Below are 11542 nucleotides of genomic sequence, written 5' to 3'. Positions count from 1 at the left end.
TATTTATCTATAGTTAGGAGGGGAGGGGAACTGTGGTTTCTGGCGTCCAAAACATACGTCTTCAAGCAAAGTTCTCTTTTTTGGATTGCCTTTCAGTGGTTGGCCAATCCATTGCATGAATCCAATTCTGGCCCAGCAGCCCCTGAAGACCAACAAGATTCCCAGGGCAGAAGCTTCCAAGAGTCACAGCTGCCTCCCTTCATCAGATGTTCACCAAATGCTTCAATGTGATGCCAGCCCAAGGCAAGGCAAGTCATGTCCAGGGGCTGTGTGGCAGACAGAACCTGTGGATTGCAGAGTCCACTGAGAGCAGGATGGCCAACCTCCGGGTGAAGTGTGCAGATCTCCCAGAATTGCAAAAGATCACCAGATGAAAGAGATCAGCTCCCCTGAAAAACATGGCGACTTTGGAGGGGGGACTCTGTGGCATTATACACTGCTGAGGCCCCTCCCCTTCCTAAAACTTGCCCTCTCTAGGCTCCACCCACACATCTCCAGGAACTTCTCAAGCCAGAGTTGGCTACCCTGAATGGCAGGTGCCTATTGTCCTCCCCTGATGGGAAACCCAGCTGAAACACGGTTGGGGGGGGGGACAGGCCTGGAGGAAGTTCACATCAGACACACAAACACACACACACACAAGTGTCACCTCAGTTTTGTGGTTCTGTTGGTGGTTCGGCAGTAAAATCCTCACCTGCCCTGGTCAGAATCAGAAAACCCCTGAACACCAGTGCTTGGAGGCAACATCCAGGAAAGGTCTTGGCCTCTGTGCCCTGTTGTAGACCATCCATAGGAACCATGTGTGAGACAGGATGCTGAACTAGATGGAGTGCTGGTCTGATCCAGTAGGCCTGTTCTTCTTACGCTATCTTGGTGTTGTCAGTGACCTCATTTCCCCCCAACCACTTTTATCACTTGTTTTCTCCCAACTTTAAGTGGCCCACATGGATGCTCACAGCAATGCTGTAAAGTACAATAAGCTGCGAAAGAGTGACTGTCCCCACCTTAACTCTTGGGGGATTTGAACACAGGTTTCTCCCATCCAAGACTGAATCACGAACCACCATACTACACTGCCCCACCCCAATGGCCCTTTGCAGTGACAGAGTTGGATTCAAATCCAGTAGCACCTCAGAGATCAACAAGAGTTTGGGGGGCATAAGCCTTCACAGGGCTCCCTTTGTCAGATCAGAGTCAGAATGGAGGTCTCGGAGTCCTAATATCCCAGTTAGACATCTGAGATTAAGAACCACAGCACTCAAAAACCAACGGGAGAACATTTCAATCTTCCAGGTCCTTCCACTGCTGACCTAAGAGTGGCAGTCCACCAACAGAGAAGATTCAAGGGGAGATTACAACGTGAGGTTGTTGAACGTGAGTTCATTCACAAGTTTAGAACAATGGGCACCCCCCAGGGTTGAATACGGGCATAGGATCCTTATCTCACTACAGATGCTAATTTTATGCCCTCCCCCCAGTATTTCTCCTTTGCTCTAATCCAGTAGATGACAATGAGCAGTGTACTTCTGCGATCTCAGTTCCTTCTTTGCAACACCCATCTGACCTTCTGTCTGGGATAGAAGGGCTCAGAGATCTCCATTCCAAATTGTATCTGACGTTGGGAGCTTTGACACTCGAAAGCTTCTACACTGAAAATCTGGTGGGACCCACATCTAGCTGTTCTACTGCAGATCAACTTGGCTCCCCTTGGAAACTAGGGACAGAAGTGTATTCATAGACATGGGGCTGCGACTATCATGTTTGCTCTGATCCCTTCTGCGGAGTAAACAAGGCTGACACTGGCTTTCCAGAGCCAGCACCAAACTTTTGCAGATTTGCATCACTTCCTCTGAGCAAGGTGTCTTCTGGGCATGCCCAAGCAGGATGATTCAAACCTATTCCACCATCTAGTGGCTGTCAGAGTTATAATGCAGCTGCCTTTACTTGTGCAAAATCTGCATTTCTGTTATGCTCATGAAACTTGCAAATATGTCTCCCAGGAGTCTCTAAGTAATGTGGCAGGGCAATATATGCCAGAACTGGATCCAGACCTGGAGTCATAGGTAGAGGTAAGCTAAAACGATTGACATTGTTTTCTACTTTATTGTTCTTAGATAAAACAGTGCCTTCTTTTTCTTTAACTTTCATGAATCATTTACAGGGAAACCCTAAACAGAATCACACCCTTTAACATCCATTGAAGTCAAAGGGCTCACTATGGTGTAACGTTGCATACAATTGCACTGCCTGACTGTAATATACTCAGCTCAGACCGCGTGGCTAGCTTGGGCTCCACGCGGTCAAGCGCCAACGTTGAGCTTCGCTCGAAAAGACAATGGACTATGCGGATCCTAGCCCGCACCAATCAGGGGGTTAGGTTCCCAGCCGAGAGCCTATGGAACTCTCGACCACTGTAAATAACCTATTGGGAGGTAGGGGTGTGTTATGGGTGGCGGCTTCATGGGGAATGCAAGCCGGCCTGCGAGCCGACTAAAGTCATCTTGTTCCTGATCTAATAAAGTACGCTAAGCTGAAATCACTCTCCGTCTGTGTACTTTTCACTGACCATACTCAGAAGTGCACTAGGGTAGCCTTTCCCAGCTTGTGGGTCCCAATGCAAAAGTGCGTTGCGATGCTCATGAGAGTGGGGCTCATACTTTTCCTGTTTTATTGCTTTGTGCATGCTTCATTTTTTTAAGTGGGTCACCATACGAAGCACATTTGGACTGGTGGGTCACCATTCTGAGTAGATTTGGACTGGAGGGTCACCTGGGCAAAAACATTGGGAACCACTGCTCTAGGGAATGTTGGTGGTGTTCCTCCCTAGAACATATACATTATGAGCAGGGCCCTCTTAGAATGTCCGTGTACCTTGGGTGCCTATTTCCATGTGTTCTTATGCAAAATCCTCTTTGTTCAGCAGAGCAGCAGGGAAACCACTCTGGGGGTGTGTGGGAATAATCTCTATTTCCTGAACCTTTGCTGTCCATTAAATAACTGGTAGTCTCCCAGAACAAATGAACATTTAATTTTTGAAGAAGAAAGTCTTTTTAATGGATGAATAATATTTTTTTCGAAAACTTGGGTGTTAATGAGAAATCACACTTGAAACAAGAATGGGCAACCATGCCAAGGAATTAAAACGGATGTGGGAAGGGGTTGACATCTGGCTTTCTCCTCTACTGCTTCTTTATCTTGCTGGGAACCACGCGAGTCTCCTGCCTTTTTTGAAGCAACGCTTCCTGAAGCTTTTGAGTGAGCTGGACCACCGCAGATGTTAACACTTGGGAACTATGGATAAACTGGTTTTCTGAAGGGGGGGGGAAGAAAAAGAAATGGGGATATTCAGAGCCAAATGACACTTTGCACTGATACCATAATCAAACTCTCCAAGATGGGCTCCAAGTTTATGAAGCATCTGGATTGGGACCTTCTTGCAAGTTTCCCAGGCATAATGCCTTCAGTTGCTTAACAATCCTTTAACAAAAAGAACAGCATAATATCAATCCGTGTCCTCCCCAACCCCAATACACACAGGCATGCTGGGATTAACAACACCTTAAGTGTGAGACATTTTAACCCAAAGATTGTGCAGAGGCATAGCGTCCCAGTCCTTTGTCCCGATCCAAATTGCCCCACCTGCTGCTTTGTAAGGCCAGACATGTATCAGTAGATCTGATCACACGTTCCCATAATCTGGCTTTTCACATCAGGCACAGTCAGGCCTGGCCCTAATTTTAGGCAGGGCGAGGCAGCCCGCCAGAGATTTCTTATTAAGGGGCAGCAAATTGTCAGCCGTTTAGTTATGAAAGGATCGGCTGGTTGTCTGGGCTTTGGGGCACTCCCGTCTTCCATTCTTCTAGCCAACAAGGAAGCCATGGCTATGATTGGCATGTGTGGAATATTTCTCCCAGGCGTGATCTCCTGAGGGCAACGTAGTTGCTGAGAGACTCAGGTGCAAACTATGAACCAGGAGGTGCCCGGTTCAAATTCCGCATCTTCCATAAACCCAGTAAATAATCTCAGCAAGTCCCTCCTCATTCCCCATCTTCAGAATGGGAATGCTCATCAATCCTTCTAATATCAAACTGGATGGTTGAGTACCGAAGAGTGCTAAGGACAGCTGAGGATCAGTTAAAGGAGGTAGAGAAGAAAGGGAAAGGAGCAGATGAGAATTATCTTGCCCTAAAGGTTCATAGAACATAGCACTATGAGGACCAAGGGGTAATTTCCTAGTGCTTTGTGGGCCTCCCAACTCCTCATAGAAACAAAAGTGTCATCAAGTGACAACCGACTTATGCCAACCCCAGCAAAGGGATTTCGATAAAAATGAGAATCAGAGCTTCTGTGCTATTCCCTTCCTCTGCAGAGTCTTCCTTGGTGGTCTCCCATCCAAGTACCGACCCTGCTTAGCTTCCAAAATTTGACAAGATCAGGCTACACCACACTGCCTTCCCTTCCTCCCATTCTCCCTTTGCTTGTAATAATAATATTTTCAATGATAATACAGGCCAAGGTGCCCGGCACTGCCTTGAAAAACGCAGGGAGATTTAGTTGCGCAGTGCCTGGAGAGGGCAGGTTTGAGAAGGATGCTGTGTCACTTCTGGGTGACCCTCTAGACTGTCTCCCCTAATCTCTATGGACTTTACCATAGAGACTAAGCAGCAATTCCTAGAGTGTTACTATGTGGAGGCCATTTTTTTCTCCGACTCCTTTGTGTCTCAGGAGTGGGAAACTGGGAGCAGTAATTCCCTACCTCAGATGGGTTAATGGGAGACCTAATACAGGTCTACACTACAGGGTTATGATAACAACTAGAAATAATGCCCGTTGCGGAAATAAATACAACGGGGATCTAGAAAGAGGCTCTGGGAGAGTGCTCTGGCTTTGGGCAAACAGTGTCAGTCTGCTTTTAAAACATGAACCTGGGACCTGCACACCACCAGAATACAGCAGGTTCCATATGCAACTGACATTCCAACTGCCTTGGGGGGGGAGTTTGAGGTGTGGAATGGAGTGAAGTCCAATCAGCTTCCATATGCAAAAGACCAGGTTGTCGCAGCAGTTGTGGTGTGGGTGGGACCCGGGCTTTGCCTTCTGATTGGTGGCGATATATGCTGAGGAGCAGTGCCATCAGCCATACACTAAGGGAGTGCATTTTAGAATTAGAACTTTGGCACCCACTATTCAATTATATATAAGGAGAGATTACTGAGACAATAGATGTGAAGCAACCTGAACCTTCTGGAGCACTATGCAAATGTTTAACAATCAGTGTTGAAGCAAAATTGGTGCCTGTTGTACAGGGAACACTTACGGGCCTTTACAATCTGGTCCAGCGATTCACTGAGGAAACTGAATTCCTCCATCAGGGTTCTGCCATCACAGGGTTCCTGAGAAGATGGGAGAGGAGGGACGGGGACCCCTGATGGGGGCAGTTCAGACAGGGAAAGGGGATAGGATGTTGAAGGCAAGAGGGAGGATACACCTTCAGGAGTGGAGGGAAGCAGTGGAGAAGACTGAGGTCCTTCTGCCGACAAAGACATAAACATGTATTCGCTCAAATACCCACAAAGATGTCTCAGTGTCAAAATCACATGATAAAACACCCTCAGACATGTAGTTGCTACTTACTGTTTCAAGTGGGTGGTGGTTCTTAACTGAGAGAGAGGTAATAAGGGAAAGTCTTCACTAAATAAATCCTGAACTCCCTCTCTCTCTCTCTCTCTCTCTCTCTCGTCCCTACTTCTCTGCTGAGTCACTTCCTGTACCTGTTCCTTCAAACTCTAGCTTCTCCATGCCCCAGCATGGGGTTGCCAACCTCCAAATGGTGCCTGGAGACCACCCAGAATCCCAGCTGCTCAACACACCACAGTGATCAGTTCTCTTGGAGAAAATGGCGGGTTTGGAGAGTGGACTCGATGGCATCATAGCCAGCTGAGATCCCTCCCCAAACCCCACCCTCCCCAGGCTCCACCCCCAAATTTTCAGGAATTTCCCCATATGGAGTTAGCAATCCTATGACCGTAAGTTATTCCTCATCTAGTTCTCTAATACACTCAGTTCGGTATACATTGATAGACTTACCATTCTCTGTTGTGGGTTCAAGTCCAGAGGCAGCAGGATCTGATGGGTAGTGCAAGTGAGCTAGGAACAAAGGCAGAAACCTTTGAAATCATCTACCCCCTTCCTTTAAGGACATTTCATTACAAAGAGATCAACCTATGTGCTCCAGAGAACACCTGTGACTTTGCCAACATCGGCCATACTGTTGTGCTGTCAAAGAATGCAGTCTCCATCAAGTTTGGTTCAAGGATGTCCAGACTGATCCATTTTTGTTATGGACAGAATCACAGAAGGCAGGGGGAAGTCGTGAAGGGTTTCCAGTGAGCTGAGGCTGCCCGCCTAGGGCCTTGGCTATTACTGGTACTAGTTAAAAAAACTTTAAAAGCCGTCCAGTAGCAAGGGCAGTGGGGATGGAATGTTGGCCAGTTGCACTGAACTGCATTGTTTGGAAGGAATGCAGTGAATCAATCGGCTGAAAAGTTATGAACTGGTCAGAAGAACAGTCTGCTGAAAAACAGGTCCCTGTTCACCTCTGGCAAACAGGACATGAGGCAAACAGGTGGGTTGGTGGGTGGGGTTGAGCATCCCTAATTTACCTGCCCAGAAATACCATACACTGGTATTTCATATTACGTTTAAAAACTGTGGTTTTCTATTCAGTCTGACATCCTGACATTGGGATTGACTCCACTCAGTTGGACAATGTCATTATGTTGCATCTGGAGCCTTTGACTGAGCTATGTTTCCTGATGACACGATCCTCCATGCAAATACTCTGGGGAGCAGTTTCTGCATCTCACTTGATAGCTAAGGGGTTTTCCCATGGGGAACATACATCATCTTACCCTTTAAATGCTCTGTGATGCCAATTTAGATCCAGTGCTGATCAGAACATACAACCGGCTTTCTTCAACTTTCTACATTCCATTTATGATGGTTACAAGCACCATGACTAGCATTTCTGATAGTTACAAATACCATAACTAGTATGAGGATAAAGCAGATTTGGGGTGTAAGATACGATTAACCATCATGAGAAAGAGAATGGAAGAGGCTGGCATCAGAAGCCTTCACAGAAACCCTTTTATACGTTTACTAGAAATAAGGCCCGTTGTGGAAATAAATACAATGAGATCTAGAAAGAGGCTCTGGGAGAGTGCTCTGGCTTTGGGCAAACAGTGTCAGTCTGCTTTTAAAACATGAATCTGGGACCTGCACACCACCAGAATACAGCAGATTCCATATGCAACTGACATTCCAACTGCCTTGCGGGGGGGGGGAGAGTTTGAGGTGTGGAATGGAGTGAAGTCCAATCAGCTTCCATATGCAAAAGACCAGGTTGTTGCAGCAGTTGTGGTGTGGGCGGGACCCGGGCTTTCCCTTCTGATTGGTGGTGATATATGCTGAGGAGCAGTGCCATCAGCCATACATTAAGGGAGTGCATTTTAGAATTAGAACTTTGGCACCCACTATTCAATTATATATAAGGAGAGATGATTCCCACACTCTATAGGGCATCTATTGTACCCTCTTGCTAAATCTACTCATATTGGACATCTATGAAGACTTCTTCTGACTTTTGGGTCCCAGCGCTGTTCTTAGCCTCACATGTATAAGTACCAGAATGCTGGTTTCCTTTGATTTCAAACTGAATTTTTTTTGTGATTCTTATATTCATCCATCACTTGGTCATCCTTATACCACAGATACTCAGAAAACTCTGGGTTGCTGCTCTTGAGTGTACACTCTAGAGAAAGTATCTCTCCCTCTCGAATGGTCGTTGCAGGTGACACTATCAGCCCACCATCTTTAGGACCATCTGAAATCAGTAATTGTCAGGAGAAAGAGGCAGAAGTCAGATAAGCTGTACAAAAAATGCGTTGGAAGAAATTAGGGCCCCTTTCTGCACTGACAGCTTCCTACGGAATATCCGAGGACTCAAACCTTAAGGGTTGACTTTGCAGTTGCACGCAATCCCTCTGCACTGGGTTTTCCCCCTCTGGTTTATTTATTTGTATATTCTGCATGGATTCTGCATCTACAAGCAAAACCAGCATTTTTTGAGCTAACTGGCTGCCAACCCCCCAACCACCCACCCTCCCTACTTCCCTCTGTGATTCTGCAAAAAGAAAGGGAAGGGAGGGGGAAATCCAGGCCCACACATGAAAGACTGACACATTTGGGAGCAGGGAATCCCCTAGTCCTTCATATTTACTGTTTCCTTCTTATGCTCTCTCTGGTTTTTTAAAAGTTTGCCTGAGTGAGAGGACACGTCCTCCTTTGTCTTTGGAGAAGGAGGGAAAGAAAACAGAACAGGGAGAGAGTGTCAACATAAAGAGAGAGGGGCAGAAATGGGGAAGGGGCAGTGGGCAGTACTTAAATGCCCGCAGAAACAATTCTACTTTAGAAAGGATTAGCGATTTGAAAGCAGATGAGAACAAAGAATCGCAGCAAAGGGAGTTTTGGTTGCTGCGGGGCCACAGTGTGCTGGAAGCGGTCTGAATGCAGATTCCTGTAAAACAAATGCAGAAACAAGAGAAAGCCCCAATACAAACTGAAAGTGACAGTGGGAGGGAATGCAGAATGTAAGAACAGGATGTGCTCAGCGACTGAGGAAATATACGGGTGCAGAAAAGGCCTAGGTTTGAGGTCCTGGAAATAAAACCATTATCCAAGTCACTGACACCCTCTGCAATCCCACATGAATACAGCACCAACTTAATTCTAACCTTATATCCTACACTCATTTACAAATGTATTCACATGCAATGCCTGCATGCCACTTGCAGTTACTCTTCTGCCTCACTGGGCCCCTGTCCTATTAAAACAGTTGGAGGAGCTAGCCTGATCCTTTCCTGCTTACTGTTCCATTCATTGCCGAAAATACTGGCAATCTGTAGTTTCCAAAAATCTCTGGAAATGCTGTCCCGGTTACATTTTTAGGGATGTGTGCATTTTTTTTCCACCCTATCCTGGATGGCCCAGGCTTGCCCAGTCTCATCAGATCTTGGACGCTAAGCAAGGTCAGCTCTGTTTACTACTTGGATGAGAGTCCACCATGGAAGTCCAGGATTTGCTACATAGAGGCAGGCAATGGCATACCGCCTCTGTCCATCTCTTGCCTTGAAAACCCTACGGGGTCTGCATAAGTTGGTTGTGACTTAACACCACTTTCCACCACCATGTATACTGTAAATAAACAGTCTAATGAGGTGGCGGAAGGACCAAAAGGACAGGTCCAGTCTATAACTTGGCTCTCCCAGCCCTAAATCTTCAAAGTTCGAGACAAAAGGGATCCTGGAAAAAGAAAAAGATCACTGGACGTCAAAAACCTTCATATTAACAATACTTCCTTAGCGTATCCCATAGGCTGAAGTTGTGTTGGTACTTAGGATGTCCAAGGCAAAAACTACTGAAGAGAGAGAAGGAGGAGGAGGATAGATTGGATTTATACCCCGCCCTTTACTCAGAGTCTCAGAGTGGCATACAATCTTTTTCCCTTCCTCTCCTCACAACAGACACCCTGAGAGGTAGGTGGGACTGAAAGAGCTCTCAGAGAACAGCTCAAGAGAACAGCTCTGCAAGAACTGTGGCTTGCCCAAGGTCACCCAGCAGCTGCATGTGGAGGAGTGGGGAATCAAACCTGGTTCTCCCAGATTAGAGTCCGCGCACTTAACCACTACACCAAACCAACTGTATCTGTTGTTCTTTTATACCTATAGCAACATAACAGCAGGGGTCTCTGTTCAAGCTTGTGAAGCCAGCCTCTTCCATTCTCCAGTTCTTCCCAGATAAAACCAACTCTTCAGAGAGGAAATCTGCTTTTCCCTCATGCAAGTGATGGAACTTGTAACGATCATAAACGGAGGCGAGAAAGTATAAGAAAGCCAGTTTTAGGTTGTGGCCAATGTAGAATTTAAATTTATATTGCTATCCATTTAAAAGCGCAAGACATTATTTGTTTCCCATGGGAAATCTTTTGTAGCTTGATGTGAAACAACATGTCACAATTCTTAATACAAGGTTTTATTCTTCTGCACTTCTTAGACCCCTGCTCTATGTTCTCCTTCATTTTTCTTTTTTATCCTCTCTTTTAGTATAGAGAGCTCTAGTCTGCTCAGCAACTGACTATGGTCTCCCAAAATGGACAAACTTCTACACATCAACAATGAAACAAATTTGTAAGCCCTCCTTAGACAGGGTTTCCATGTGGGACCTGGAGATCTCCTGGAATTGGAACTGATCTCCAGACTAGACAGATTAGTTCCCCTGGAAGAAAATGGCTGTTTTGAAACATGCATTCTATGGCATCATATCCCCGTAAGGTTCCTTCCCTCCCCTAACCCACCATTCCCCAATTTCACCCCACTGTTATGTTGATGATTCCCACATTCAAAATCCCATCAATTGCATTATCTCAATGAATGAACTCACACTGAACATTTATGCTGAGTTCACTTGACTTCGGGGACCCAATGCTGTTTTTTGCCTCACATCTATAAGCACCAGAATGCCAGTCTCCTTCGGTTTTAAATTCCATTTTTTTGTCATTCATCCATTCATCCATCAGTTGATCATCCTTATACCAAAGGTACTCAGAAACCTCTGGGTTGCTGCTGTTGATCATACACTCCAGAGAAAGTGTCTCTCCTGCTCGAAGGATTGTTCCAGGCGAAGCTATCACCTGAAGATCTTTAGGAGCATCTGAAATAAGAAACCGTCAGGAGAAAGAAGCAGAAGTCAGATAAGCGGTATAAACATTTCCTTGAAAGAAACTAGGTTTGAGGTACTAGAAATAAGACCAACATACAACTCACTGACACCCTCTGTGGTCATGCATGACTATAACACCAACTCAGTTCTTGTGGTGTATACTGCACTCCTTTACAAATATCCGCATGCAGCATCTGCAATAATTATGTGTCCCCTTGTGCCCCTATCCTTTTAAAACAATTTGAAGCGCCAGCTTGATCTTTTCCTGGCTGGGACTACCAACGTTTTGATCTGAAATGTGGTGCCCTTTGGGTATGATGAGGGCCGCACGTGCCGTCTTTTATCTGAGAAAATTGTGTTACATGAAAACTTGATCCATAAGAACTGCCTGATGTTCAAGTACCTCTTCTGAACCTGACTGTTCCTCAACAATCACGGCCAGGGGGGTCCCAGGACCTGAGATGTGCACTCCGATGTTAAGGAATCAAATAACGAAAATCCATTTTCATTTTTGTTAGTAATATTCAATCCATTGCGGAAAACAACGGCAATCACTCGTTTCCAGAAATGTTGGGGAAAGCTGTCTTTTTTAAAAAAGAAAAAACCCTGCCCGTATGTTTTCAAAAAATAGTCCATTCTGCTTTTCATAGTTTTAGTTTGATTGTAGCAGGACCAAGGGAAAAACACTGAGTGAAAAGGGGCAGAACAGGAGAAGGAAGGAGATAGTAGATTAGCCACTCATGTAACTGATAGAGATGATATC

At 45.7% G+C, this 11542-nt stretch overlaps 1 protein-coding gene across 1 annotated transcript in view; it reads right to left on the bottom strand.

The window, feature by feature from the left end:
- Window positions 1-11542, bottom strand: part of LOC107122283 (B-cell receptor CD22-like) — a 37357-nt gene that overhangs the window by 14748 nt on the left and 11067 nt on the right. The window contains exons 5-8 of the mRNA XM_015425332.1: window positions 10501-10770; window positions 6088-6147; window positions 5318-5530; window positions 3184-3310 (exon numbers count right to left, since the gene is read on the bottom strand). Coding sequence (XP_015280818.1) covers window positions 3184-3310; window positions 5318-5530; window positions 6088-6147; window positions 10501-10770 — 670 coding nt within the window. The remainder of the gene's footprint in view (window positions 1-3183; window positions 3311-5317; window positions 5531-6087; window positions 6148-10500; window positions 10771-11542) is intronic.

The sequence above is a fragment of the Gekko japonicus genome, unplaced genomic scaffold, assembly GCF_001447785.1.
Source record: "Gekko japonicus isolate JY-2015 unplaced genomic scaffold, Gekko_japonicus_V1.1 scaffold4338, whole genome shotgun sequence".
NCBI lineage: Eukaryota > Metazoa > Chordata > Lepidosauria > Squamata > Gekkonidae > Gekko > Gekko japonicus.
This window is presented reverse-complemented; position numbering and strand designations above follow the sequence as displayed.